General features: G+C 41.4%; 1 protein-coding gene across 1 annotated transcript; it reads left to right on the top strand.

Annotated features, from left to right (window-relative positions):
• The first annotated feature begins 9,012 nt into the window (after positions 1-9,012).
• grhl2b (grainyhead-like transcription factor 2b) lies at positions 9,013-27,098 on the top strand. Its single transcript, XM_047604858.1, has 16 exons — positions 9,013-9,363; positions 11,475-11,664; positions 11,994-12,061; positions 13,741-14,128; positions 14,410-14,468; positions 14,660-14,816; positions 15,737-15,848; positions 18,651-18,745; positions 21,591-21,749; positions 24,232-24,289; positions 24,477-24,616; positions 25,011-25,048; positions 25,204-25,295; positions 25,861-25,946; positions 26,047-26,111; positions 26,197-27,098. The coding sequence occupies exons 1-16, from the start codon at positions 9,344-9,346 to the stop codon at positions 26,309-26,311; spliced, it is 1,842 nt and encodes a 613-aa protein (XP_047460814.1). The 5' UTR covers positions 9,013-9,343; the 3' UTR covers positions 26,312-27,098.
• Positions 27,099-27,520: the final 422 nt, after the last annotated feature.

The following is a 27,520-nucleotide window of genomic DNA, read 5'->3' as shown; positions in this document are numbered from 1 at the left end:
GAACGGATCTTCACATTAAAATATCGATACTAAGTCCACTTTCACAAGAGATATTAATCATTTTATGACACACAATCTGTAAACATTTGCAAAAAAGTAAAGAAAAAAAAAAACGGATAACAGAGGGAGCGAAGGGAAATGCTCCCACACCTGAGACAGACCTCTATCTGTGATGGAAGCCCTTAAATTCAGAGATGCAGGCAACATCCATGTATTTTGTGACTTTATAGATCGTGTTAGCATTCTGTTGTTTCGGAACCTTGAACATACAGACAGTAAACAACAGAGAATGTACAATATGACGTTGGTTTACAAAGTTCAAGTTCTGTCATTTTTTTTAACCCGAAGACCACGCTGTCTATTTTCATTTTTAATGTGGTTTGCTCAGAATTTCACACTTTTCATAATTACATTAAGAAATGTTCATCGTAAAAGTCAGACTTTTCATATGAACAAGTAGACGTCTATAATGGTCGATATCGGTAATAGGATATTAGGCTTGGTATCACTCGGTATCGGATCGAAAGGAAAGATAGTGGTATCGCACGTCCCTAGAAATGATGCGTTCAGGGACTCCCGCAACAGCCAGTGAAGAAAGAAATCCCCACCATTTCAAGTGGTGGGAGATATGTGACGGAGACTATGACATTTAATATTATAAGAAGATAAAAAAAAATATTTTCAGGACACAGTGGGGGTCCATAGAAAAACAACAACAACAACAACAACAAAGACGACCGACATGAAAGAGATATATAAATATAATACATACAGTGGTCCACAATAAGTAAAAAGAACCTGATAGCACTCATTGCAGGGTTCACCAGCGTTACAACTAGACACAGTGACACATAAATCTGTACAGTGCACCAATACTGACAAACAGTCGACCTCCACTACCCCATCGTAATATGTTACATTTAGTGTAAAACTAATTAGTACATTTCCATAAAACTGCACAAATAAACAGTGTACATGGGAATACAAAAAGCTTTGTGCATACATCATACAGTAGGCTACTGTCTGCAAATGCCCCTAACATCAGACAGGACGTCAGTAATATAATGTCAGTATATTTATTTAAAAAAAAAAAGTAGGAACAGGAGATTTCGGCTACTTGTATGACAATTTATAATCCATAGTCAAACAATTGAAAGGGTTGATGTGGCCATTCGCAGAAGGGATAATGTTGGTGTAGCTGTCCTTGTTAAACATAATGTGTTTGTGGGCTGTATGAAGTCAGGTAAAGAGGGATTATCAGTATGAAACGTCTAGCGACGTAAGGGCTTGACATATTTTACGACTGTAGGAGCTGTGTGTGAATGCACCTTCGGGGGCCGTTAGATTTAAGTCACCATGCTGTAAATATATGACATTGGCAACGTTGCCCCCGGGTGGTAGACTTTAATTGGTACATGTGTTTACCTACAGTCCACGCTACATATCGCCACAAATTGAAAGACCAAACCATTCGGGAACAGATTAAATTATAAGAAATCATTATAATCCCAGATTAGGGAGTTATGGATTGTCCTCTGATGTGTTAATACAGTTGATGTTTGTAGCATCATAAATAACACATGAGGTGGCTCCTTATTTCAGAATAATACAATACTTATTATGCTTTGCTATCTAATTCTTTGACTTTTACGTATCAACTAATTTATTTTCAGCTTCAGAGGAGAGTTGCAATGAAACTACAAGTCTAGAAGAATTGATTTATTGCTCACACGCTCTACAAATCACTTCAAAAACTGATCCAGGTTGAATCAATACTTGGTTAAATACATTCACAGGGAAGAGTTCATGCACCGTTTAGAAAAACACCTGAGTGAACAGTTATTTTGACAGTCATACATTCATTGATATCGTGGGAAACTCTATAGTCTGTTCTAAAAATGACACAACACAGTTTATTATGACTGATTGTTAATAAATCTATTGCATTTGTGTGCAACTAATGATGGAACTATTTTTAACAGTTAATTAATAGTTATTAATATTGATAATAATAAAAAACAATGGGTTGAAATATACATATTTTACTTTACTTAGTAAAACATCTCAACATATCTCTATAATCATACTCACAAGGCCGAACACTGGGCCTCTGTACATTTACAGGTATGAATTGTCTGATCAATGTTTTTACTGGGATTTCTTACTCAAAATACACCACAATTAAACCCGCTCCACCTCCTACTTTACTCTTATTCAAACTATATGATGTTTTAACTAATTTTAACTAAATAACCTCAATAAATTCACAGAAACGTGAACTTTTCTCCCCCGTCAGATATCAGTTTTGACAGATAATAAAAGAGACTCTCTGTCATAGCAACACTAGAGGGCAGGTGCTGAGGACGACGTACCGCACAACAGGTGTGATGCGGTATCATCCACAACGTGTGCACGCAGGGACAATGCTGATACTGATATTCTGTTCTGATACGAACGGATTTACCATCAAAACCGTCTGAGTTCAGTCACTCCTTGTTCTTCTGAGCTGTTTCAGTTTTGAACACTTCTTGCTGCAGCTTGGAGCGTATGGACCGTTGGTTGGACTTCATTAGATCTTTATCTTTATCTTTTTTTTTTTTTTTTCTTTGGCGGCGACTGTTTTGCTGTTGGGTAGGAACAGTGGAGCTGTTCACCACCCCAGAGCATTTGCCTAAATCCAGCTAATATGAAAATGAAGACATAATGGAAACACAGACAGGCTGTCTCTGAACACCAAAATAGTACCAATCAGGAAAAATAGCAAAAATTTGTGTACTTACATTAATGCACTTTATTAGAAAGGACACGTCAGGCAAATGAAAAGAAGAAGTCCACAAAGCAGTGTGTGTATGTATGTGTGTGTCTGTTTTTATTCATGCACTGCTGACAGCTATAGGTATCACGACTTTCGTGAGCGAAATCTTATCATTGTGAGAAAAGTGTCAAGCCAGCCAACTTTACCCCCCCCCATACAATCCATCCCCGCCCTCCTCCTCTACCGACACCACCTTCCAGCTTCTTTTTTTTTTCCCCCATCCTAAGAAAAGAGAGACAATCTTTTGTCAAAGAGGGAAATATCTCTCAAGAGAGAAGGATGTGATTATGCTTTCAGAAGGGGGCAGAAAGTAAAAAAGAAAAAAAAAAGAGAAAGAAAGAAAAAGGGGTGGGTGACAAAAGCCGCACATTGCTCAAGTTCCCCCACCCTGAAGGATGTTGTGCAGGGACTTGCTGGCTTAGGTTTTGGGGTGGGGTTGTCCAGCCTTAGGGCCTGTGTGAAAGCAAATCTTCCAGGTGTCAGCTATTCAATAGTGGAGGAGAATATTATCTGGCTGTCCATTGTGCGTATGAATAAGCAGGGGTTTGCCGCAGACAGCCTGAGATTATTCCTCCCACCACGGGGGCTTTCAGGTTCACTCTCGGCTCAGCCAAGTTGCTTTTGAAGGTTGTAAGTCATCTTTTTTTTTTCTTTTTGTTTCCGGATTTGGCTGTTTTCGCAAACTTGAGAAAGATTCCCCCAAAAAAGTTGTGTGGCAGTAAAACACCACACAGAAAGAGCAGAGAAGCAGTCAGAGGTGAGTGTGACCTCCTCGCTTCTCTGGAGGCTGTTGAGGGAAGAGGAAGTTGGATTTCATCTTCCCCATTAGCCACTTCCTCTCCCTGCTCTCCCCGTCATGCTTTCCCTTTTTTCCAATCCAACAGGTTTTGCCACAGTCCACTTCTGCCGCTGCCGCCGCTCCACCGTGACATGCCACAATGTTGCCAGACCAGTCGGACCGTACACAACACGTCCACAGGCCACAGGCCGCTAACTTTCACTGCCGCCCTCAGAGGCCTTGCGCCACGTGATCGACATGAACGCCGCTCACACGTCTGCTTTCACCCCCTGTCTGGCGAGAAATAACTCGAAAACAGAAACGTGGCGGATCTCAGGAAGGTGCTTCCTCCTCCGCTCCTGAAATCTGTCCGTGAAATCTGACCCTGAAATCACCCCACAAAATCACTTCTTGAGGGTAAACCGTGCCTGCAGCGAGATAAAAAGTTAATTTCTTACCTCGACTCGCTCACTCGCAGAGAGCGCAACTGAAGGAGAGGTGAGGTCTTGGGTCAGGAGCACATTAAGCCAGGCAGACAGAGGCTGATTGTGGAGGTGGTGACAGCTCACCACCACCACCTCCACCTCCGCCACCTCCACCTCCACCTCCAGCTCTCTGATGCTTGGGCCAAATGTGACGGTCAGCGAATGGCACCGGACTGAATGACAGTTTTAAGGCACGTGTGAAGGGATTTATTAGACGTTAACAGGCTGGTAGCAGTGAGTGCAATGCGCTTTAATGACCTTGTTCAATTTGAAACTGAGGTTTAAAACTACTCACCAATATCTGGTGTGATGCACCGAAATGATGCATCACAGGAGTTTGCAGAGCAACTTTCACACATGTTCATACAGTTTAAAGAGCTTCCCATTATTGTTGCCGTTAGTCACCATAACTTTTTATGTAGTTATATTTTCTTTTGTCTTTTAGAACAATGTGCCATTGTAATATTAATATATTATAATAATATTATAAGGTCGAGGCTCCAAATAACTTAAAAATAGTAGAAATTTATGTAAATATTTATGTGTTTAATTGTGCAAATTAAAAAAAAAGGAGACACTTTCGTCTGCCATGTACTGGTAACAAAGGCTCAATATTCTTAAGTTTTCTAGTTTGATATGACATGACTTCAACTTTTTTTCAGGTCAAGGACCACAAAACCGATGGAGAGGTTAAGTAGAGACCTCACTATCTACTACATGTGTTCGATATTAAACTCGGCCTGGTGCTATTTATAAATGCACATTATTATTATCATTCTGTATTCAGTATTAAGCTATCCCTTATCCCTTTACTAAAATATGTGAGATTAGTGTTAATGTGTATTTGATGAAATTTAAATTTGTGGGGGAAATAAAAAAAAAAAATACACAACAACGTCTAATTAACCAACGATTTTACGACCCTCCCTGCAGTGCCTCCGTAGACCTCCTAGGGGTTGCGGACCTGACTTAAATTGTACTATAAAGTGAAATAATCCCTCCTCCCTACTTCTCCCAGTTCAATGATGATGCTTATTTTTTATTCTTCTTGGGTCCTACTAATCCTACCAAATATCTAAAGATTTTAAACTTATTATAAGATCTTAATTAAGATGAATTGGGTCTCAGGAGGTGGGCAGCATGAGTAAAGCAAACAGGATGGACACGATGGCACACGTTTAAAATAAGAATACAAAGCATGCAGTGAGAAGTTGCTACAAAATCGTTAAAGTAAGGAAGCCTTCATTCATAAATTATTATACATTTACTATGCAACTGTTGTAACAATACGTTTAGAATAAGACATTTCTGATAAAGTTTGAGTGATTTTTGCTCAAACACAAAATGTGTTTGATTTATTTATTAGACCCAAATGTATTTTAGACTTTAATGATCCACAAGGGAAATTGCTCGGCCACAATAGCTCAGTTGCACATAAAAAACAAACAAAAACAAACAAAACAAAACGAACAACAAATAAAACACTATTGAGAACCACATGAAAAATTCTAGTAAAATAAAATAATAATAGCATAAGCAAAGAAAAATATGACAGAATTAGCATATGAACAAATGTAGAAAAAATAGAGACAGAGAATGGAATGAGCTCCGCTGCTCCTTTATAGCCTGGTAATGGAAGAGATGAATTGATCACGATGGAGACCAGTGTCCTCCTGTCCCCCACTCATACAAATACTAATCATTTAAAAGATGCACTCCAGAAACACAACGATGGTAAAGGACATCAATTCTGATCTTCTGCTGCCAATTACTTGCAGCTACTTGTGACTCACGCTCCTCGTCTCCATCCATCCTAACCTGTGATTTCCCTCACTCCTGTCCTCCTGGACGCCAACACGTCCCCCCAACTCCCCCTCCGTCTCAGCTGTGAGTTTCTGAGCGCGCTCAGGTAGACTCAGACACTTAATCCTGGCCAAGTCCAGACAAGCTGATTCTCCAGCGAAAACACTCCTGGTATGTAGGATACACCTTTCACCTCTCTCACAGAGTGGGACTCACACATACACACATGGAGAGAATGGTATTCGGTGGCTTGTGGCCCCTGACTATCCGGTCTTGCCCGTGCCTGCTTGTGGCAGCCTGCACGGTAGCCGTAGCACCATTTCAGCTGTCATATCGCCACACATGGCAGACATTCCTCAGGTATAAGTCATGCAGGGAAAAGCTCCAGATAAAAGCAAAGACGTTATTTTTGATTTCAGCAAGAAAACCACTCATCTCCCTTTGTTCTGTGTGAAACATTTCCATCTGTTTTGCATCTCTTACCAGTGTTTCTGTAGCTCTTTGTGGTGGGGTTTTTGCATTTCTTGTGCTAGTTTTTCCTCTTCTTTTAGGTAATTGTGTCTATTTTTGATTGTTTTGTGTCTCTTTCATCACTTGCACACTTTCAGGACATTTATTTTGTGTCTCTCACTGCTGTGTTTGCAGTTTTTTTGTCTTTCTGTCTGTTTTGTGTCTTTTCGTGGTGATTTTTGCATCTCTCTGTGGTCATTTGCATTGCTTCCGGCATCTTCTTGGTGTAGTTTCGCACCTCTAATGCAATTACGCATCTGTGTTTACACCTCTCTGCGGATAGGTGTGTCTTTGTGGTTGTTTTGTATATTTTTTTGTGGTACTTTTTTGAGGTCTTTGTGATTGGTTTGCATCTCTTGCGAATGATTTTGTATTTCTCTCTCTTTGTGGTCATTCTGCATCTCTTACTGGTGCTTTCACATTTCTTTTTGTTAGTTTTTTTGTGTCTTTCCAGCTGTTTTGTGTCTGGTTGTGGTAATTTTGTCTCTCTGTGGTAGTTTTGCATTTATGATTAATGGTTTTGTAACACTGTGCGGTCATTTCCATGTCTTTTTCGCAACTTTTTAGTGTCTTTGTTGTTTGTTTTGCATCTCTTACTAATATGTTTGCATCTCTCTCCGGATTTTGTGTCTTTTGAGTCTTTGTGTTTTTTTTGTTTGTAGCTGTAATAATGTTTGTCTCATTTTGCAGTTCGCATCTCTTACTAATGTACTTGTATTCGTCTGTGGTCGTAAGGTAATTTTGTCTCTTCGCGGTCGTTTTGCATCTCTCTGTGGTAGTTGTCGTGTCCTTTTTTTTTTTTTGAGTCTTGTAGTTGTAGTTTCACTGACTTTCCAACATGTAATGTCAGCAGTACCTTAACAAACACAGGCACAGCAAAGATCGCCGAGTAATATCTGCATATGTTAATAGAATAATACACAAACGGGAGCGTAGAGCCTTTTTGTTCTTCTCCATTTTTTTTCTCTCCGTTGTTGCTCTCACTTCGCCTGTGTGTTGTTGCAAAGAAAAAGGACCCCACCTGTATTTATCTAGCAGTCCCATTTAAACACACACAAACAGCCAAGATCCAGGTGCTCTGTAAAACAAATTGGACAAGGGAGGATAGTAGTGATCATCTGCAGGGCACGCAAACACATGCAGGTTCCTCACATACAAAAACACAAACACACACACACACTCACACACAGACACAGTGCTGACGGTTAAACGGAGTAGTTTTTTTAGATTTCCATACAAGAGCGCCGGAAGGCATTCATAAGCAAAAGGCCCACATTTTGTCATGCAAACACTTTCATGAGAGAGAACTGCATCCCTACCCCATTTCACAAACTTCAGATAAGATCAAACGGTGGGTTTACGGCTTTACTTTCTCTGTGAGGACTGGATGTAACTTTTTATAAAATGTTCAGTGGAACAAATATAATGTACTTTGCGCCACTGCAAACATGTCACACAGTACTAACCTATGAATAATAGATACATATAATAGATTTATATCTATTAAATAGATGAATCCTATTTGTGAGTAACAGATATTTTATATATTATTCACTCAACACCAATGGGGTTGGAAAAAAGAAAGAAAAACTAATTCAGAATGTTTTTCTCAGACTGAATCTTAAGGTTTTATTTTATTTTTATTTTTGTTTTGGGTTTTTCTTCTTCATCTTTTTTTTCACATCACTTAGTTATTTCAGTGAAAACTTTTTTGAGGGTAAAAGTTTCTTTGAGCTAACTAACATCTCAACAACTCAATAACAACAACAACAAGTGTCCAGGGTCACAAACACTCACCTTAGTACATCTGGAAACCAGCTGATTTGATATTTGACATTACACAACCATGCCCTAATGGTTTTGTATTGGTATCTTCAAAGCATTAAGCATTAAAGGATATATTTCCATCCAATACGTTCTCCAAAATTGCACTTGAGTATTTCTGTTTTATTTTGTGACGTGAGTATCATTGTTTAAGCCTATGTGATGTTCATTAAAGCAGCACAAAAAACAGGGATGCTTAGGGTCAGTAGTCACAAATTGCGGCGCTCAACCTCAGCGGTGGTGCCATCATTGTGTGAGAAACACACAACCGGGCTCACACACATTGTTTGCTCTGGCAGGGTAATCCCAAACATTGGGATCTCCTCATACAATAGCTTCATTAAGGGGACAATGGCATTGTGTCTGCTAATGACAGGGCTCCTCCCTGCCTTCAGTCTACTTTGATTACCTGAAACACACACACACACACACACACACACACACACACACACAGGCGAGTCTTTATTAAAATCTCAGGGTGAAAAGTCAAGTGAATGTACGTTAATGACTCGCGCGTCCGTGCGTCAGACACCTTCAATCCACTGTTATAAGCGTAATAAGTTGTATTTAAACGTCAATTATTCTGTCTCTGCAGGTTCATTAAAACCGAAACAGTCGTTTCCCTGTTTCTGTCCCATCGCCGTGTCTTCTATACCGTCTTTTCGTTTGCTCCCAGGTGAGGTGGGCCTCTACCTGACCCCTCAGCCAATCAGAGCCCGGCTCCGCTCGAGAGCAGCCAATCGAGGACTCCAGGACTCGCCCTCACCCTCAATTCACTTTTTTTTTTTTTTCCCCCTTTACAGTGAAAGAATTTCAGGCAAAGTTGACCCGCTGCCATTAAAGCGAGCCAAGGCAAATATTATAATGCATGGCAGCAGGATATGTTGTTGTTTGTCATAATCTACGTGCAAACCGAACACAAGACGAGCAGAGCGATTGGCTGCTGCGGACAAAAGCCGCTTTACCTGCCAGGTGGAGAGACAGTCACTGAGAGGGGCAGGGAGAAAAGACGCGGGGCGAGAAAAGTCGACTTACCTGTAGCCCAACTTCTGGCAACTCGCTCACTCTATTACCTGCTCCGACTTGAAAGTCCAGTTTCACAAGGAAGGATCGTAGAGGAAGCAAAATATGTCACAGGAGACAGACAAGTAAGTGATCGAGCCAGAGGAGAGGTGCTTTGATGGTTTCTACATGAAGGGAGAAACTTGTTCCAAGTGTTTTTCTTTAGCTGTTTTGAACTAATATTCGTTTTAAACTCGGGTTTGTTCAGGACGAATTTGAAGCGCTACATTTGCCGGCTCCATGACATTTGGATGATTTCTGACAAATATTAAGTCTTTTTAGGCCCCGAGGTTGACAAGCAAACCGGGCGCTGTGGATTTCATTAGGGCTGAATTCGCCATTTTTGACTGATGGAAATTCCTCCAAAGTGCAAGGATTGGTTTTTGCAAACTCTCCCGTGTCTCTGATTTACACGGGAGCCTGTTGCTTTACGTCTTGGTCGCATTACATTTGCCATGTGTTGTGCGTAAAGTGCGTGTCGGGTCTGCTGTGAAGCGTATTGGCCTTCTTTATGTGTTGTTGTGTAGCAATAGAAACTCCTTTATTAACGGACTGTTAATGAGAAATTAACACTTGAACTGCAGCCATAGCTAGTTGCACGTAACGTTATTTTCTAGGAAGGATTGGTCTCTTGAAAATACTTAAAACTTGAGATCTTTTTTTTTTTTGTAACTTTGTTCAGTTTTATTCAATTTTACTTATTAGTATTTTTGTTTTAATAAACACCACTACCAATAATAATAATAATAGCATGACTTTGCAGATAAAAATCTCAGGATTTTAAAGATAATAAAATAATAACTGACTCAATTTTATAGTTATATTGGTATTGTTATTTATTATCTAAGAGAGTTTTACATCAGAATAATAAGATTATATGGAGCCATAAACTAACTTCAAATACACAAACACTGTTGTAATATTGCATTACTTTTACTGTTATTATATGTATTAATATTGTGCCATGATACATTTAAATGTCTATATTTAAATATAAAACGACTAGTATTTAAATGTGGCTGCGTGCGGTTGATTTCTTTCAGTCCCTCTGCTGTGCTGCCGTTTCCTCCGCCAGGTGTCTGTCACTATTTTGACCCACAGCGTTAATATGACAGCCAAATCCGCCACAGAAGCGTCGCTCTATTCATAAACACCACTGAAATTTCTTCTTCTTCTTCTTCGTTTTCTCCTCCTCTTGTGGCATTTTCATACCTCTACACCTGATGCCCTGGTTGCCATGGAGAAGCTGGGACCAAGGGGATCAATCAAAGAAAATGTGCATCATTTATTAAAGGAGTAACTCGTATCCAGAAGTAAAACTAAACAATGAACTATATTCTGTGAATAGGTGTACTCTAGATAAATCATGTCTCTACTCCACTGTGAGCCAAGGTGACGAAACTTTGTTTAATAAATGCACAGTTGGTGTGTTTGTTGAATGTCAATAAAGCAAGTTTAAGTCAGATGTGGTGGTAGCGCTCCATCCGAACTTTCTCATCAACATAATGTCACAAATCAGAGGCGGGACCAATGTGCTTAGAACATTTGTCATCTCAATATTAGCAAATGTCATAATGGGGGAGCTGTGGAGCAGTGGTTAGAGGAGCAGCTTGGGGCTGAAGGGTGCCCCCCACCCCGAGGTTGTAGCCCACTGCCCCAACTGTGCACGCTACTATGTGAATGAATGGATGGGTCAAACAGCAGGAGCATAATTTCAGTTCAGTATCAATTATTTCATCGTTATTACTAATGAATTTTTCCTGTTGTAAATCCATTCCGTACTTCACCGATATCATAATAATAATAATGATGCTGACCACGAGGCGTAATTCCCTGATAGCACGAGATATGGGTCGTGGCCACTAAACATGAAAGGATAATGAGCTTGTATGAGTGAATATTATCCATGACGGCGCGACATTATGCTGTTACGCTCCATTGGGCAACATTTTCTAAGTAGAGGTTGACACATTAGAGCGTCATCTGTGATTGACTGAGCTCAAAGAGATGTTGTGGCAACACCCGGGGTGTTTAACTGGTGTGTGATCTCAGCTTAAGTGGGCCTAAAGAGTGCAGAGACAAACACACACACACAAAGGAGCCAATCTAGTTTTAGTGTAGCAACTGTCAAAACGAGATGAGTAACGAGCATTTAGCAGATTATTTAAACCTAAATGTTTTCTTGCCTCCCTCCCAGTAAGCGTCTGGTGGTGGTGGTCCCCAACGAGAACTCGTTCCCTGCTGTGCGTCGGGCCTACACCAGCGAGGACGAGGCATGGAGGTCATATCTGGAGAACCCGCTAACGGCCGCTACCAAGGCCATGATGAGCATCAACGGGGACGAGGACAGCGCCAACGCCCTGGGCCTGCTCTACGACTACTACAAGGTTAAAAATCAAAAGACGTCTGATGTTCTGTAGCAAAGAAGAACAGAACTGACTAGTTTTTGTCTGACATTTTCACTGGAAACAGACTCAAATAAAGTTTTGTTTAACATACACACAGCCTTATATTTGCCCAATAAATGCATTCATGCTACAGTGATTGCGAGCATTTCTAAACGCACCAGTGCAGGAAAATACATTTCCTCTAAAGAGTGACGTAAAAAGGCGACCATCACACTGCATGTCCTTATGAAACCTTGTCAGAGATGAAAAACTGGAAGAAAAAGGTTGCTGCTCACTGTCTTGCCATCGTCCTCCTTTGTTCCCTCCAGGTGCCTAAAGAAAAGAGGCTTCTTCCAGTTCCTAAAGTCGTTGAGATTACAGAGGAACAGGAGAAGAGGTCAGTAAATTCTCACTCAAGGTTGCACATGTACAGACAGAACCACCGTGAAAAAATGCTAAACATGCGGTTGCCAGCAGACCTTTTCACAGCATGTGGAGTTAAATCTTTAGTATCACAACTGAAACACAATTTCTATCACACGATGACTATGTAACTAAGACCGTGGTGACATGAGAAAAGCAGCATGAATGAGTGCAAATGCCACAGATGATTGAGTGTTGTTTCGCTTGAAGCCAAATGAAAGGCAGCCTGGACTTAGGCCAATAAATGTGTAGTGTGTGAATCCATCACTGACAAGCACATTTATCTTTTAAGTACCCGTATCTTTTTTTCTAAATAATGCGTGTTTTGTTGTTGAGCATTAAACAGTTTTTCTTCTTCTTCTTCAAAAAAAGAATATCTGACGAGAATTTTACATCTTGTCTCATTTTTATTCAGATATATTAACGCTCAGTTTTCTTCTTTGCTGGTGTGTTGAGGCTTTTCTTGCTTATTTTCCGCCCCCTATGTGTTAGTGGATGTATTTGAGCGTACATAGATGTCCTTGTGCAAGCAAAACAGTGCAGCTATAGATAAAATGCATTTTGGAAAACAGTGATTTGGACCTGCTTTTACCACTAATATGAATATCAGTGTTGGTGCCTTTGCTCACTCGGTTGTCAGTCAGACACGATGCGTTTTTGGGGTTGTCCTTATGTACGTTCAGTCCATTCAGGACAATCAGTGCGTTTAAATGCACAGCTTAATTGAGCTATGCTCAAAATTCGACTTTCTGAATTCAGTCCTTGTTCCAGTTAATTTGCAATGGAGAAAATCGAATAACTGACAGGAACATGTCTTCCTCCTCCACACTAGGTGGCGATATTAGTTTTTTTAGCAGGTTAATACCGTGTTAATACGGCCCCCTTTCCAGGTTGACCTCTTATGTTATGTAATAAACAACTCATGCAGCTGCTGATACAGCAGACCTGCATTTCAAACGACAACGAGATGGATAATAGTACATCTTTTTAACATACGTAATGTGTGCGCTACTTATGCTGCAGATAAGATATGCGCTATCCCTCAGGTGGTTCTTCTTCCAGCTCAGTTTATCTTCTTCTTCTTGGATGTTTTTCTTCAGGGGTCACAGCCAGCGCAGTGGTTGTGGAGCCTGCACACACGCGTTATCCAGTTAAAGCCCGATTAGGGTATATACATGCCGGGAAAAATCGACTTCCAATCGCATTATCTGGGTGTCTTAATCAGATAAGGAGAACTCCAATTTTAGTTGGAGTAGCATGTTTACATGCACTTAAGTTGTCCAGTTAAAGTCGGATTAAGGTAATAATTCGTTTTTTTCACATGCATGTAAACGTACTGAATGTGAACACCATCGTGATGGACTTTGTCAAAATGAGTCATTCACTTTGACACAAGGATGACTTGATTAAAATTACATGGTGGTCAAAGGTCAAGGCCACTACAACCTTATGAATCATATTTTTGCCAATTACCCAAGAGCTCATTTGTAAGTCAGTTGTAAGTAATTGTTGGTTGAGGCTGCAGAGACATCTTTGATCGGTGTCTGTTTCTAGACCAATCATCTCACTGCGTAATAGTTAATTTTAGCTGTGCTCAGTGGTTTTCCCAGAAGAATAAATTCCAGATCTTGATTAATCCTTGTTTTTGCTCAGATCTATGTTACAATGCAACCCCAGCAGCCAAAACGAGGTGGAGACCGTGGACAACCGCGTTCAGGTCCTCAAGTCCGTTCCCGTCAACCTGTCACTGAACACAGAGCACCAGGAGACCAAACGGGAGCAGTACAGCAACTCAACGGCAGTCGGGTCGGCGCCAGTGGACGGAGGCTCATCGGCCGTGGCCGTGGTGAAGGCTGAAGTGTACGCGCCCGTGTTCATCCCGGGACAGGGTCTTCACTCTTTCAGGATGGAGGGTGAGGAGCCGGCGAGGGTGATCTACGAACAGAGTCCGTACGAGGTGACCACCACCAGTCACAACTCATACGTAAAGGAAGATCAGCAGAGTCCACCTGACAGCCCGTATGAAGAGGAGAGAGACGGGGTGAGGAGGCCACAGATTTCATCACAGAAATCACAGTTTAATATATTTTAAGGGGAAAAAAGTTCGACCCTTTGCTTACGACTGCTTTAATCTACAAAAACATGCTCCTTGTTGTCTTGAGCCTGTCATACTGTTGCTGGTTTGTATCTACAATGCAAAAATACTATGAAAAGTTGTTATATTTTTTCTCATTTGGAGCATTGTTTTAACAGTTCCTCTGAAACTATATGAATTTGCCATAGTTTCCTCTTTCTGTTATGTTTTCTTTTAATTTTCAACAGAAGTACCACTCACCTTCCTCTCTGGCTACAGATGACTTCTTATTTCACCAGGATGGAGTGTAAGTCACTCAGAATTTTATGGCCCACTTGTTTATACAGAATAATGTACGTTATTGTGTTCGTATTCAGGAAGTGATCTCGAAAGGAATTCAATATGAACTTTACTATAGGACTTGGTTCTCAGTTGTTGTTCCCTCATCATACTTTGTTATTTCTAATCACATGTTTTTTTTTGTGTGTGTGTGTATAGTGACACTTTCCAGTACACGTTGGATGCCTCGCGCTCACTGCGTCAGAAGCAGGGTGAGGGACCGATGACCTACCTGAACAAAGGCCAGTTCTACGGCGTGACTCTAAACGAGCTCAGCGCCAACAAGCGCCTCCGTCACCCCATCAGTAAAGTCCGGGTGAGCGGATCATGTCCACGTCATGTATTTCTATTTGTCGTTTGACCTCCGCCTCATTAGCCTTCCTGCTATTTCGCAACCTCAGATGATCTTTTATACTTAATTCGATATTCTAGAGATCGACGATATATCGGGCCGATATTTCTGTTATTTTACTGGTATCGGTATCGGCCGATACACGTGCATTCACAGATACATTTTTATATATATATATATATGCAGGAGAGAGAGAGAGAGAGAGAGGTAGAGATTTACAGACAGGCGTATCCACAGGCAGCCCTCTGCTGTTCGAGACCCGTGCAGCCCATACATTGCCCCTCCCCCGCTAGCAGAGTGCGTGCAGCTAGAAGCTGAAAATGCTCGTACTCATGTGTCGAGGACCCCTAAAAACAAGAGTTGAAAAGAACGTTTTTCCTTTTGGTTATTTTTGTTTTTTAAAAAAGAAACGGTAACAAACCAAGATCTATTTACTTTATTACTCAGCACCAACACATTACAGTCATTACCGTAACTTTTACTGTTGTTGTTTGCTGACGTTTTTTTTTTTTCTCTCCCTCTGGCAAACTAAAGAAACACCAAGTGGCAGATAGACACAGCTATGACAGTGGGACATTTAGCAGCAAAAGGAGGCAGATATTCCGCACAGGAGTCATTTGAAACTAGAAACTGAAGAAGAGTAAATATTAGACCTGACATCTGACTCCGAATGGATGCTTATTTTATGTGCTACATATCTGCTCAATGTGCAAAGCCGCAGTTTGGTAACACAGTCCCTACAGTATACAAAATAGTTCGTAAGAGGATGTCAATGTCAGATCCAAGCTGTAATTCAATGGTTAGGTTTTAATCCTCAAAACTCAGTCAGATCATCTTGTTTGAGACAGATCATGACATTTTTCCTATTTGGTTTCTCTTCTCAGAGCGTGATCATGGTGGTGTTCAGTGAGGACAAGAACCGAGACGAGCAGCTAAAATACTGGAAGTACTGGCACTCTCGGCAGCACACGGCCAAACAGCGAGTCCTTGATATCGGTAGGGCTTTTCTTCTTCTTCTTTTTCTTCTTCTTTATTGCCTTCTTCTTCTTCTAACCATTGAGCCATTCAATGAAAACACAAAAACCAAAAGATGAGATGACAGAATGATGTTGCTGTAAATGTTGGAATGCGCTTAGCTAATAAACCGAGCGTTAGCAAACAGAGAGCAAAACACGTCTCCACCCAACAATCTGCTTGTGGCTGCCCACCATCACCTACCCTACGCACACAAACACACACCTGAGTCTCTTAATGTCTAGGTGTTACGGGGACACACAGCATAAATCCTCTAATCCCCTCGACATTGCCTGGGAGATTGAGCTGAATATGAATTTGAAAAAACTACTTTCGTTCTCTTGATATTTCCCACGGGTGTACATGTAACGATACGAAGCGTCGGGATCTTCACGCTGTGGGCCTTTGTGTCTCGCCGGCAGTTTTCGGTTGACGTATTTGAATTTGAACTGTCTTTCTCTACGCCTTGTTGAATGAGTGTGTGTGAGAAGCTTGTAGGCGGTTTGCGTTTGACAAGCTTGGGCCTGCAAGCCAGGCAGAGATTCAGAGGTATGTGGGAGACTTGGGGTTGATGGGAGACTCACACACACACACACTCACACACCCACACACACATATAGGCATCTACACACAGCTTGTTGGGACACGGAGAGGAATGCTGGCCACACCGTTACCTGGATGGGTCTTGGTCTGTTGGAAGTAATTCTTGCCCAGTTTGGAACTTTGTCTTAAATCTCACATTCATACAAATCCCAATCAGAACAGTTTGTCCCGACCTGTGCATCATGAGAGGAATTCAAGTGAACAGAATTTAACTGCTGGATTTCTTGCCTCTTTAACCACGGCAGCGATTCTATTATAGGAAGGATTACCATGACGTTTACTAGTCATTGTTCCCCCCAGGATGAATGTCAATGGGTCCCTGATTTTACTTCACATCTGGGGTTGTCAACGTCATAAAAGAAAGACGGTTCATTCTTCATCCTTTTTGACTTCTTCAGGACAGAGGCAGATGGCAGTAGTTTCTATTTTGTAGGCTTTATGCTAAATAAATATACTTCACGTTTAGCATACAAACACTACAGTGCTATCAATCCACAATCAAGAGTTTAATTTGTAAGAAGTAAAAGACTTTTTCTAAAGGGTTGGGTGAGGACCTGTGCTACGAATTCGCATTAAAATAACAAGATGCATCATGAAGCATGCAGAATAGACTGTCGGTGTTGACAGCATTCGGACGTAAGACGCATTTTTGCAAGTGGTTGTTGGTGCATTATTTAAATACGAGCGTATCTTTTTTCAATAGAACCCCTTCGGCATTGTGTTTGGCATTCTCCAGTGCGACGAGTCTGTGTTTGTAGGCGTGCGTGAAAAAGATACAGGGTAGATAACATGCATCAACAGCTTGACCCAGAGGGCTGGAATATTTTTCCGTCACACATGCCCTCGCACACAGATACGGATCTGCATTCTGAAACGTAAAGACATATTGTCGGATTGGATCGTGCGCGGCGGAAAATCAGTCCGGCGACGGAGCTCAGCCCCGCAGGTCAAACGGCAGACCACACTCCGCCCGTCTGCAGCCAGATGGGCGCCCTGGACGCGGTCTGTAACTTGAAGATGTCCAGAAACCTGATTTGAATAGCAGGGGGGGGGGGGGGGGGGGGGGGGGTGCATGCATCATGCCCCTGGGCCGCCTCACAGAATGGATTATTTGAATGGGGTTATTTAATGAGGGGATGTTAGCAGATAGGCACGTCGCTACCTGCCCTTCTGCTTTGTGCACCTGCCGAGGAACCAGGAACTGTCGCTGCAACGGCTGTTTAGGATGATGGAGGAGGTCGCAGGTCACGGAAGGAAGGATGTGACTAGTCGAACGTTTCTCGCGGTCAAATACAGATCAGTTTATGGGTTTCATATTGTCAGACAATCCCAGAGAGACAAGAACCACCAACGTTTTCTCTTTTTTCTGCCATATTTGTGTTGTTTTGTCTGCAAAAATGCTTTAAATTGCAAAATCTTTAGGACCATCTCCAGACGTGATTTAATACGTATACATAGAATTAACTCAACTAAATGTACTGTGCTCGTGTTAATGGTTACGAGGGAATATTGAGGCTCACCGGTGTGTTTTTAAGTTGTTTTTGAGCAACAGGAGCTCTAGGATGCAGAAGAATGTGCGTCATTGTCTGCGGAGACAATAACCGCTTGTGTAAGTTTAGCTTTTACAAAAAGGAACGTATAAAATTGTCATTGATTTAAAACCTTCAGACTCGAGGATAATTATTTGGAAACTGACAAACACCGCCTCTAAAAACGGAAGAAGCCCCTCAAAATCAGCCCCGCTTTCCATCTTTTGTGTTTTCCAGCAGCACATGAAAATACTAGACAATGAAATAAAGAGAAAGTAAATCTCGCTGGTGTACGTCCGCTCGTGTTTTCAGACTCCCTCCCGTTTGCCGTCTCGGGTCAACAATAGGCTCATCTGACTGGCTTTTAATTCGGTCCTCCGAGCCAAATAGCCTTCTGTGTTTCCTACCGCAGCCTTTGAAGCCTGAGAGTTTGTTTGCTCAAGCAGATAAAAGCTTTATCTTATAGAATTGAAGCGTGCCATTTGATTGCTTATCTTAACAAACAATAGCTACCTGCTTGTGACTTTTTATTGACCAATTCGTACTGGAGTTTTCAGAGTCGGGGTCTGACGTCTGGGGCAGATCTCGGGGCGGGCGTTGGAAATAATGCCTCGCCTGAATAAATGAACCGTGTCCTCGTCTGTCCTCACAGCTGATTACAAGGAGAGCTTCAACACGATCGGCAACATCGAAGAAATCGCCTACAACGCCATCTCCTTCACCTGGGACGTGAACGAAGAGGCCAAGGTACAAAGCTCTAATATTACAGTACAGGAAATAAATGTCAGTGTAATTTTCCCAGAAACCGGTCTACTATATTTACTCTCGCTGGAGGCGTGTTGTAAATGTGGAAAAGCAGCGGGACAGGTTTTTGTTTTGTGCTGATTCAGGTGTTGGCAAACAAATGCACTCATTTCAACCGGCTCTCGAGTGTGACGCAAACTTTTCACAATCGCCTAAAAAATTAAATAAATAAAAAAAATCATAAAAAGTGAAGCCGGGGAGACGTTCCTTCACTTCAACTTGTGTGCAGTCGACTGTCGGTCATAAAGCTGATGGGCAGTGTCGCGTTCTTCTGCTCTGTTTGTCCTCTTTGTGAAGCCCACTCCTTCGCGGCCACTCCTTAAACGCAACCCCGTCGGTGTTTGAACTCCAGAGTGCCCCCGAGGCCCAACACACACCGGTCCCTGTCCCCACCCTCTGTTGTTTGTTTTGCCCTCATTTCTGTGTGAACATGAGTGACTCGGTGTGTGAATCACTCCGTGTGTGTGTGTGTGTGCGTGTTATGTGGCTCCTTCATTGTCATAGCAGCCCAGGGACAAAGACCTTGCTGGAAGAAATCCAAGCACACTTCTCTGGGCCAATATTGACACTCTCTGTACACCTCTCCCTCTTTTTCATTCTATCACTCTCTTAATCTGTGTGTCTGTCGGGTCTGAATATGTCCATTGAAGCGCCGAAGCAGGTGTATGGCTCAGGTAGACGAACGATGATTATAATGATAACTTTTTAATTTCTCACATCCAGAATAAACTTTTGAATGCCTGTACCGTGTCTTGTGGCACGCAGGAACAACGCCGCACTACTCCCGAGAAAGCAATCTATACCTATAAAATGATTATACACCTGAGCAGATGCTAGATCAAACCATAAAATGGCTTTCCGCGGAAAGAGAATATAAAACGGGGCAGCAGTGCTGCTCTGTGGTTAGAGCGGATTCCTCCCAGCAACAAGTCCGGCTCGGGCCTTTCTTCCTCCCACCCTCCAAAGACATGCTCGTTAGGTTAATTGGTGATTCTAAATTGCCCACAGGTGTGAGTGCGAATGGTTGTTGTCGTCTCTGCGTTGGCCTCTTGCCCAGTGACAGCTGGGATAGGCTCCAGCAACCCCCGCGACCCTAGTGAGGATAAGATGAAAACATAAAAAGACCCAGACAACTCTTATATTTTATGTAAATGTCTGCTCTTTCACTCCTCCTGTAGTTTACTATATACTGCAGGGGGGTCGCATTAACATGAATCCAACATATTTTAGTAAAGGGATAAATGGAGGCGTTATCTTTCAGTCAGCACTTCACTCATTCAGCGATAAAGGAGCTGTCACAACAGCACAGCCGTTTCACACAGAGCGCCACACTGGCCAGACCTGTCAATCAAAGCTTCCTGTACACAATAGGCCCCACCCCTATCGCTCTTGAGCCAATCACGAGGCCGCATATTATACACCGACTCCGTCAGGTTCCCCGCTATTGGCCGAGAGCCTGTTCAGCCCCCAGGTGAAATATAAGCAGGTGCATATGTACAGTACATGTACCAGTTAGGTATGTTTATGCTTACAGCAGTTGCATGGCCACTTAACTGTCACACGTGTTTGAATGATAATAAAATGATAATAATAATGTATAAATAGCACTAACTTCAATGTAGGACACACGTAGTAGGTAGGTGGTCCATGCTCAACCTCTCCTTCAGTTTGGGGGTCCTTGGCATTTTGAAAAAACGTTGGAGCATTTTAGTCTGATATTCAGATTATTCAAGCCGTGTGTAACAGACAAAGTGAAGTCGCATTTAGAAGAGATCTTCCAGTTGCAGGAATGCAAAAATAAATACATACGACCAGTTTATTGACATTTTTCTGACTCTGAATCTGCCAGAGATCAAGTCTTCTTCAGTCGGTGAACATCGAGGGTTCGTCTCATAAAGCTTTCTAAAGCACGTCAAGAAAATATGTTATGAATATCTATGTATGCCGGCATCCAACGGTATGAAAATATTAAGAACTGGTATCCATAAACAGTAAACATAAACATGTTTGTTGGGAGATAATCTTCCCAGATGCCATGAAATTAGATAAGTTGTCTGAGGTATTTGAAGATAAATTGAAGCGCGTTGTCTCGATGAAGGTAGCACAAACATGTGAGAAACGGTGATCCAAGGTGTTTAATTCATTCATAATTTTAAGTGCACAGAAATCAAAAAAAGCGATCAATTAAAGTGAGACAGAAACTGCACAAACAGAAGAGGATCCGTCACAGAGAAGAACGAAGCTGAGTCACTACTCGTAGAGTTTCCCTTCTTTACGAGTTAAGAGAAACGAGGCTTTGCTCGCGGCTGCTGCAGCTAATGGAGTTTTTATGGTTCAGGTTAATGACCAACCTGCACTGCTTTTGTTGTACGAGTTTGATCGCGTGAACAACAAAACCCGAAGATTGATGGTGACGCGTTTCGGCCTGAAGAACAAGGACTGAAACACCCAGAGGGAAAGAAAATAACAGTTTCCTATTTATCTGCACTTACAGTGTGTAGCTTTGATTTTTTATTTTTTTTTTTATCTCCCGAGGTTTGTGAAAACCCCTGTTGCCCAGCAAACACAACAGAGCTGAAAAGAATTTGATTGTGTCTGTGTTGCTTAGAAAACTGATAAAAACAGGCGACAGCGGGAGAATGTCTGGGCAGGAGTGAAGCACCCGCAAGTGAAAATGCTTCTGATAGAAAAATATCAAAACGCACGCAGGTTATTTTATCCGTTTTATATTTATAGTTAAAATGTTAAAAGTGTTTTAACCTCTCCTCTCCCTCCCTCCCCCCGGAAGATCTTCATCACAGTCAACTGCCTGAGCACAGACTTCTCCTCTCAGAAGGGCGTGAAGGGTCTTCCTCTGATGATCCAGATCGACACGTACAGCTACAACAACCGCAGCAACAAGCCTCTGCACAGGGCCTACTCACAGATCAAGGTCTTCTGTGACAAGGTGACCAATTCTACGTCCATATTACAGAAACCTCTTAACCTGCTGATCTTAACTTGATAATGAGGATTTAGGAAAATAATCCGTTATAGGAAAACAGTTCCATAGTCCTTTGCTAACCATGCGTAAAGATGGAGCCAGAGACGTATATTACAGAGAGTCTGGCCAAGTCAAATCATGGGCGCCACCTTAGATACATCAGAGGGAAGATTCTACAGTGTAAGCCTATAGGGTGGATGTGCTATGTCGAAATAAATGTCTTATTTTCACCATTAACGGGCCAATAAATGCTATTACCAACGTTTGTCAATATGTAAAAGGCCCTAACTTAAATAACCCAGCGTCTTCTTACTTGCAATATCTTAATTGAGCCTGTAAAATGCTTTGTAGTCCAATCACCACCATCAGTCACAGAGCTGTGTTTACCTTCTCCTCAGTCTCCCCTTTCTCTGTTTTTTTCCACTTGAGGAAACGTTGTTTTCCCGGTCCTGCGCTGCAGCCGTAGCACTGTGGCATATTTTAACTTACAATCCAATTGTATTCTCTGTTGTTGCCACTTCTCTATGGGTGAATATGGGTCAGATGTAGCTAACATGGCAGCCAGGAAACACGTGACCCGCTCAGAACCAATCAGGACAGCGGGATCGCTCAGATGGTCCATTGCCTAGTTGAAGGGTCGGTAACCTGTAACACTCAAAGAGTCATTTGGATCCGTTTCCCACAGAAAAGAAAACACTGGGAGCCACAAAACCCCTTTGACATCTAAAATGAAGATAACACTGCATATATCGTTTTTACCTCGATGCTAGGCCTATAGGGTGTTGCATTTATGAAATGAAATAACTGCTACAGAGAAAACGAAATTGCATTTATGTAACATAACAGGGATTTATCCATGGTTGGCTTACCTGGGGTCGAAAAGTCCAATAAATATGGAGGGTGTCGCACGTCGGCAGTTGTGACGTATATTTTGAGCGACAAAAAATTAAATACATTTTGTTTTAATGTTAAAAGATCACCATCAATTCAAATTTAGAATTATATTTAAAAAACTAACGCACTAAAATAAAAATACATTTGAATTAAATACTCGATAGCAACTAGTAAATGTGCTGCAATGCACTGTGGGAGCTCAGTGTTTTTTGGTTGTTTGATGTTACAACGGCGAGTGTAATGTGGCATTCAGTGTCATTCAGTTGTTGTGCAGCTCTCGCTCGTTCACTGATGAGTGACTAGTTGCCGCTATTCCGAGGCAGTTAGCGTAAAAAAAAAGTGAACGGCTTTGATCAGCGTCCTTGCTCCGCACCGCTCGCCGCAGAGAGCCGCAACAGAGGAACGAAAGAGCCGCATGCGGCTCCGGAGCCGCGGGTTGCCGCCCCCTGGTCTAGTTGGTTTATAAACAGCTCTGGATGGAACCAGCCTCAAGTGGCCATTTGAGGAACTGCAGCTTTGGGCCTGGAGGTTGGCGCTTGGTGGTGACTTAACTTTGGAAAAGCGTCTCTTTTAATGCTTTTGCAAAAGCAACAAAATGTCAAAAAAAAAAAAAAATGTGGAGGTCATTCATTGAAAGGATTATGACACATACCCCAGCAATGCTAAAATACTAATAGCTAACTCTGGGCAGTGATCCTGCTGCTAGCTGCGCAATTACCAAAGAGCTTTGAAGATACCAGGGTGTGGTACAACTGACGAATGTGGTACATTATATATATATATATATATATATATATATATGTTGTAGCCAAAGGCGATTTTCAATGTGAAGTGACTGATACAGCAATTAAACTGAGTTGGCAACAGCAATTAGCAGTTTGGCTGCTAACATACGGTTCCACAGGAGAATTGCACACTGTAATTAAGACAGAAACAAACCAGTACTTATCTTCAGCTGGACATGTTTCTGTGAGAAAAAAAAAAATGGGACAAGGATGTTTAGCCTTGTAAAAGCTGCAAGGTTATATAAAAAGTGATAATCAAGATAAGATGGGATTCATAAAGTTTATTAGGATTTTCTTCTCTTGGCATATCGTACTACTCTATATCCACCTTAAGATTAGAGGTTTCTGTCATAAGTGAGACAGTTACCTTCAGTTTATCATCACAGTTTTAACCTTGTTGAATTTCAGTTCTTGTGTGTGCTCTGATGATTATTTTTTTTGATTCATTCATTTGACTGTGAACTACCAGGAAAAATAACTTTAAAAAAATGCATCAAACTCTTTACTGCAAAAGCTCTTGTTTTAATGCTGCTGAGTGTTACTAGTGAAAATGCTGAGGCTGTTTCACAAGAGTGTGAAACAGAGAAGTGTGTGTCTCTGTAAAAGCATTTTAAATCATGACATCAGTCCTCCCTCTAGTGGACAGTGCATAGTAATTCTCAAACACACACCTCGACACACATCATCTGTTTTACTGGTGGAAAATCCTTTCTGAGGTGTGTGCCATTTCCACAAACTAATGCTTGTCTGTTTTGTTGTTTTCTTAGGGAGCAGAGAGGAAAATAAGAGACGAAGAGAGAAAGCTGTACCGCAAGAAGTCAAAAGGTTTGAAAAATTGTTTTGTTTTGTTTTGAACAAAAATTGACAAAATTGTGCAATTTGAAAGCTAGACATGTAGAAAAGCCTGTGTTTACTTATAAAGGTTGAATATTTCTCACCTCGCAGTAAACAACTGTTATGATTTATGAATTATTCACAAAGGCTTTCCTCCTCCTCTCTGTTTTGCGTCCAGGGAAGGATGGAGGTGTAGGGGTGATAACTCCCGCCAAAAAGTCAGACACCACCTATTTCAAGACCATGACCGACTTGGAGGCGCAGCCCGTCCTCTTCATCCCAGACGTTCACTTTGGCAACTTGCAGAGAGCCGGACAGGTAGATCCACTCCACCTACATTCTTCTATTTAACCAAACCTGTTTGCTATCAACTCGTCCGCTGAAAGATGAAATTGGAGCTCCGGTTTTTCTGGTTTTAACCTACTTTCAGCAGCTCGATCTAAAGTGTTTTCATTCATTACATTTTCTGCTTCTTTTGAAGAACACCTCAGAGGCTGTGACTGTTGTTTACTCATTAATGCATCATTATTAACGATCAAATGATTTCATATCTAATAATATATTGCTCATCAGAGTAATTTTACACTGTCGCAACTTGTTCCTATACTACAACCTTGTGTGTGACCTCCAACAAGAATTTATTATTTTATATACACTTAATGTATTTATTTGGGCGTGAAGCTTAATCATTTTATCAATGCTTCCTTCCCAGGTGTTTGCCTTCAACACAGAGGAGATTGAGAGAGAAGGGTGAGTGTGCATTGACAGGAAACGAGTGTTTTCACTTACCTCCGGTCATACAAAAATCTGTATGCAAATGAGAGCGCGTCCAGCCTCACGCAGAGGAAGAGCCTGTCGCCACAGTGCAAACAGAAGCTGACCGCGACGTGTTGGTGTGATTTCAGGAGCGTGCTGGTGAAGAGGATGTTCAGGCCGTCGGATGAAGACCTGTGTCCGTCGCCTCACAAGCAGATCAAAGAGGAGACACACAAGAGAGGTACAAGATGGCCGCCTCCTTCGCCTTCTGCGGGATTTTCTTTGGGGATCTTCAAGAAAATGATCCAGTCCAGTGATAAGGGCAAAGAAAAATGTGTGCTTTTAAATCCAGTTAATACCAAGAGAGAACCTTTGATGTTAATTCACAGTTCAAAATCATTCAATTATTATTATTATTATCACTATTTTGGTAATGTTCCACGTCTTAGGACAGAAAAATCTCCCCATTCGTCCATTTCATAACTGTTCTGGAGCCTCATATATGTTTGAATTCCCATTTTCTGAGTACATTCTTGACCACGTAAACCGTATCACATAAAACTGTTCTCCCTTATTCCACTGGCTCATAATGAGCTGCATTGTTAATTTTCAGTATTTGTCTGATTTATAATAAATTAATCAGACTATATAAAAAAAACAACCCAAGGTTATATCTATTAAATGATTTATCCATAAAATGTTTTTTAATACGGTTGATGACTCAGTGCGCTGCGGTATTACCTGTACTATACTGCACTCTGATTACATAACCTGAAGGTAAATGTTCTCCTTCCCCCTGCCTGCAGTGCTGCTGTATGTAAGGAAGGAGACGGACGAGGTGTTTGACGCCCTGATGCTGAAGTCTCCCACGCTCAGGGGCCTGATGGATGCTGTGAGTGATGCGTCTCTGTTTGCACATGAGAGAGCAATGTCACAATTAGTTTTCCCAGCAGAGCACCTGTTCACAAACTGCTTCCATTTGTCATCGGCAGATATCAGAGAAGTATGGTGTGCCCACGGACAGGATAGCCAAAGTGTACAAGAAAAGTAAAAAAGGGTGAGTGAGGAAAACTTTAGAAAAAAAAAATGTTGCTGCCTTTGAACTGTCGTGTATTCAATTTATTCATTTTTTTTTCTGTCAGTATCCTTGTGAACATGGACGATAACATCATCGAGCATTACTCCAATGAAGACACCTTCATCCTGAGCATCGAGAGCTACGCAGACTCCTACAAGATCATACTGACAGAGATCTGACAGCTGAGCCCGGAGACAAAACAGACGCTGTGACTGCTGCAACCTGACACTGATTGGCTGATAAAAAGACTTACATTACTGGAGACAGTCCATCGGTGCAGTTGTACCGACGGTTTGAGGTCAGCATCGACACATCTGATCCCCCTCCGACATTCTCTTCCGAGCGGGAGGACAAGGATATAGTTAAGGACATTAAAATGGACGGCCTATATCCTCTTAAGTTGCGAGGCGAAAAGATGGCACACAAATGGATCCATGTCCTCCAGTTTCACTTAATATTTTTATTGTATAAAAGAATTTGTACGTATATTCTTGTTCTGTACAGAGTTTGTGTTTTTGCCAAATGCTATCAGGAGTGGCCTCATGAAATGCCTGATGTACTGTATGTAGCCGCAGCTTGCATTAGTTGTTCCCAAGTAACTTAGCAGCTTCTTTGCATGCCAGTCTTTGTTTCCATAGATGTGTTTTTATTTATTAACGCATTAATTGTGTTTTTGCAATTCTTAAGCAACTTATCCAGAAATTTCAAATACTTTAGTACATTTCAGTGACTTTTCTTCTAGTCACCCTCTGCAACCGTACTCAAGGTGTTTCATCTCTCAGCCATGTTGTAATATATATATACATGTGAACAAGTGTCAATTTGTAGAGACTTACATGAGATGGTAATAATTCAGAAATACTATTAACATCTCAAATTTAGACAAATGCTACTTTGTGGTCTTGATTTCATGTGCTTGAATTTTGTGTTTAAAAATTAATAAAGATATTATGAGTAGAGATGTAATTTGTGGTAAGCAATGATTGTGATACTACAGGTTTCTCTGAGCTAAATGCTAACTGTCATGCTAACATTAAAAAACTAACAAACGAACAGGTAGAAGAGTTGCATCAATCTACATTGAGTTTTAATGACGGTGGATTAGTCAACACCAATCCACCATCCTGTTACTTCTTTTAGACACTTGTTTTTACTTTGTTTTTACACTTATTTACTACCCAAGACATCAGCATTTTCTATTAGGCAAAACATTAAGTAAAATGCGTCTGTGACTAGCATTGGCTATCTAGCTCATTAGCTTCCAACTGATGAAATGTTAGCGCTCTTGTTTTAGCAATCACAATAAACACTTTTACAAGCTCAGTTTAAAGTACGTATTTGTACTATAACGTTTATTTATACCGTCAAACATTCATCACAATCATTCA

The sequence above is a fragment of the Mugil cephalus genome, chromosome 14, assembly GCF_022458985.1.
Source record: "Mugil cephalus isolate CIBA_MC_2020 chromosome 14, CIBA_Mcephalus_1.1, whole genome shotgun sequence".
NCBI lineage: Eukaryota > Metazoa > Chordata > Actinopteri > Mugiliformes > Mugilidae > Mugil > Mugil cephalus.
The sequence above is the reverse complement of the archived record's forward strand: the minus strand, read 5'-3'. Positions and strand labels throughout refer to the sequence as shown.

Excerpts from the sequence above, each read along its gene's own strand:
- grhl2b (XM_047604858.1), top strand. The coding sequence starts at position 9,344 with ATGTCACAGGAGACAGACAA. Across the intron at positions 24,617-25,010 it reads ACTTGCAGAGAGCCGGACAG|GTGTTTGCCTTCAACACAGA; the intron begins GTAGATCCACTC and ends CTTCCTTCCCAG. Across the intron at positions 25,296-25,860 it reads AGAGGAGACACACAAGAGAG|TGCTGCTGTATGTAAGGAAG; the intron begins GTACAAGATGGC and ends CCCTGCCTGCAG.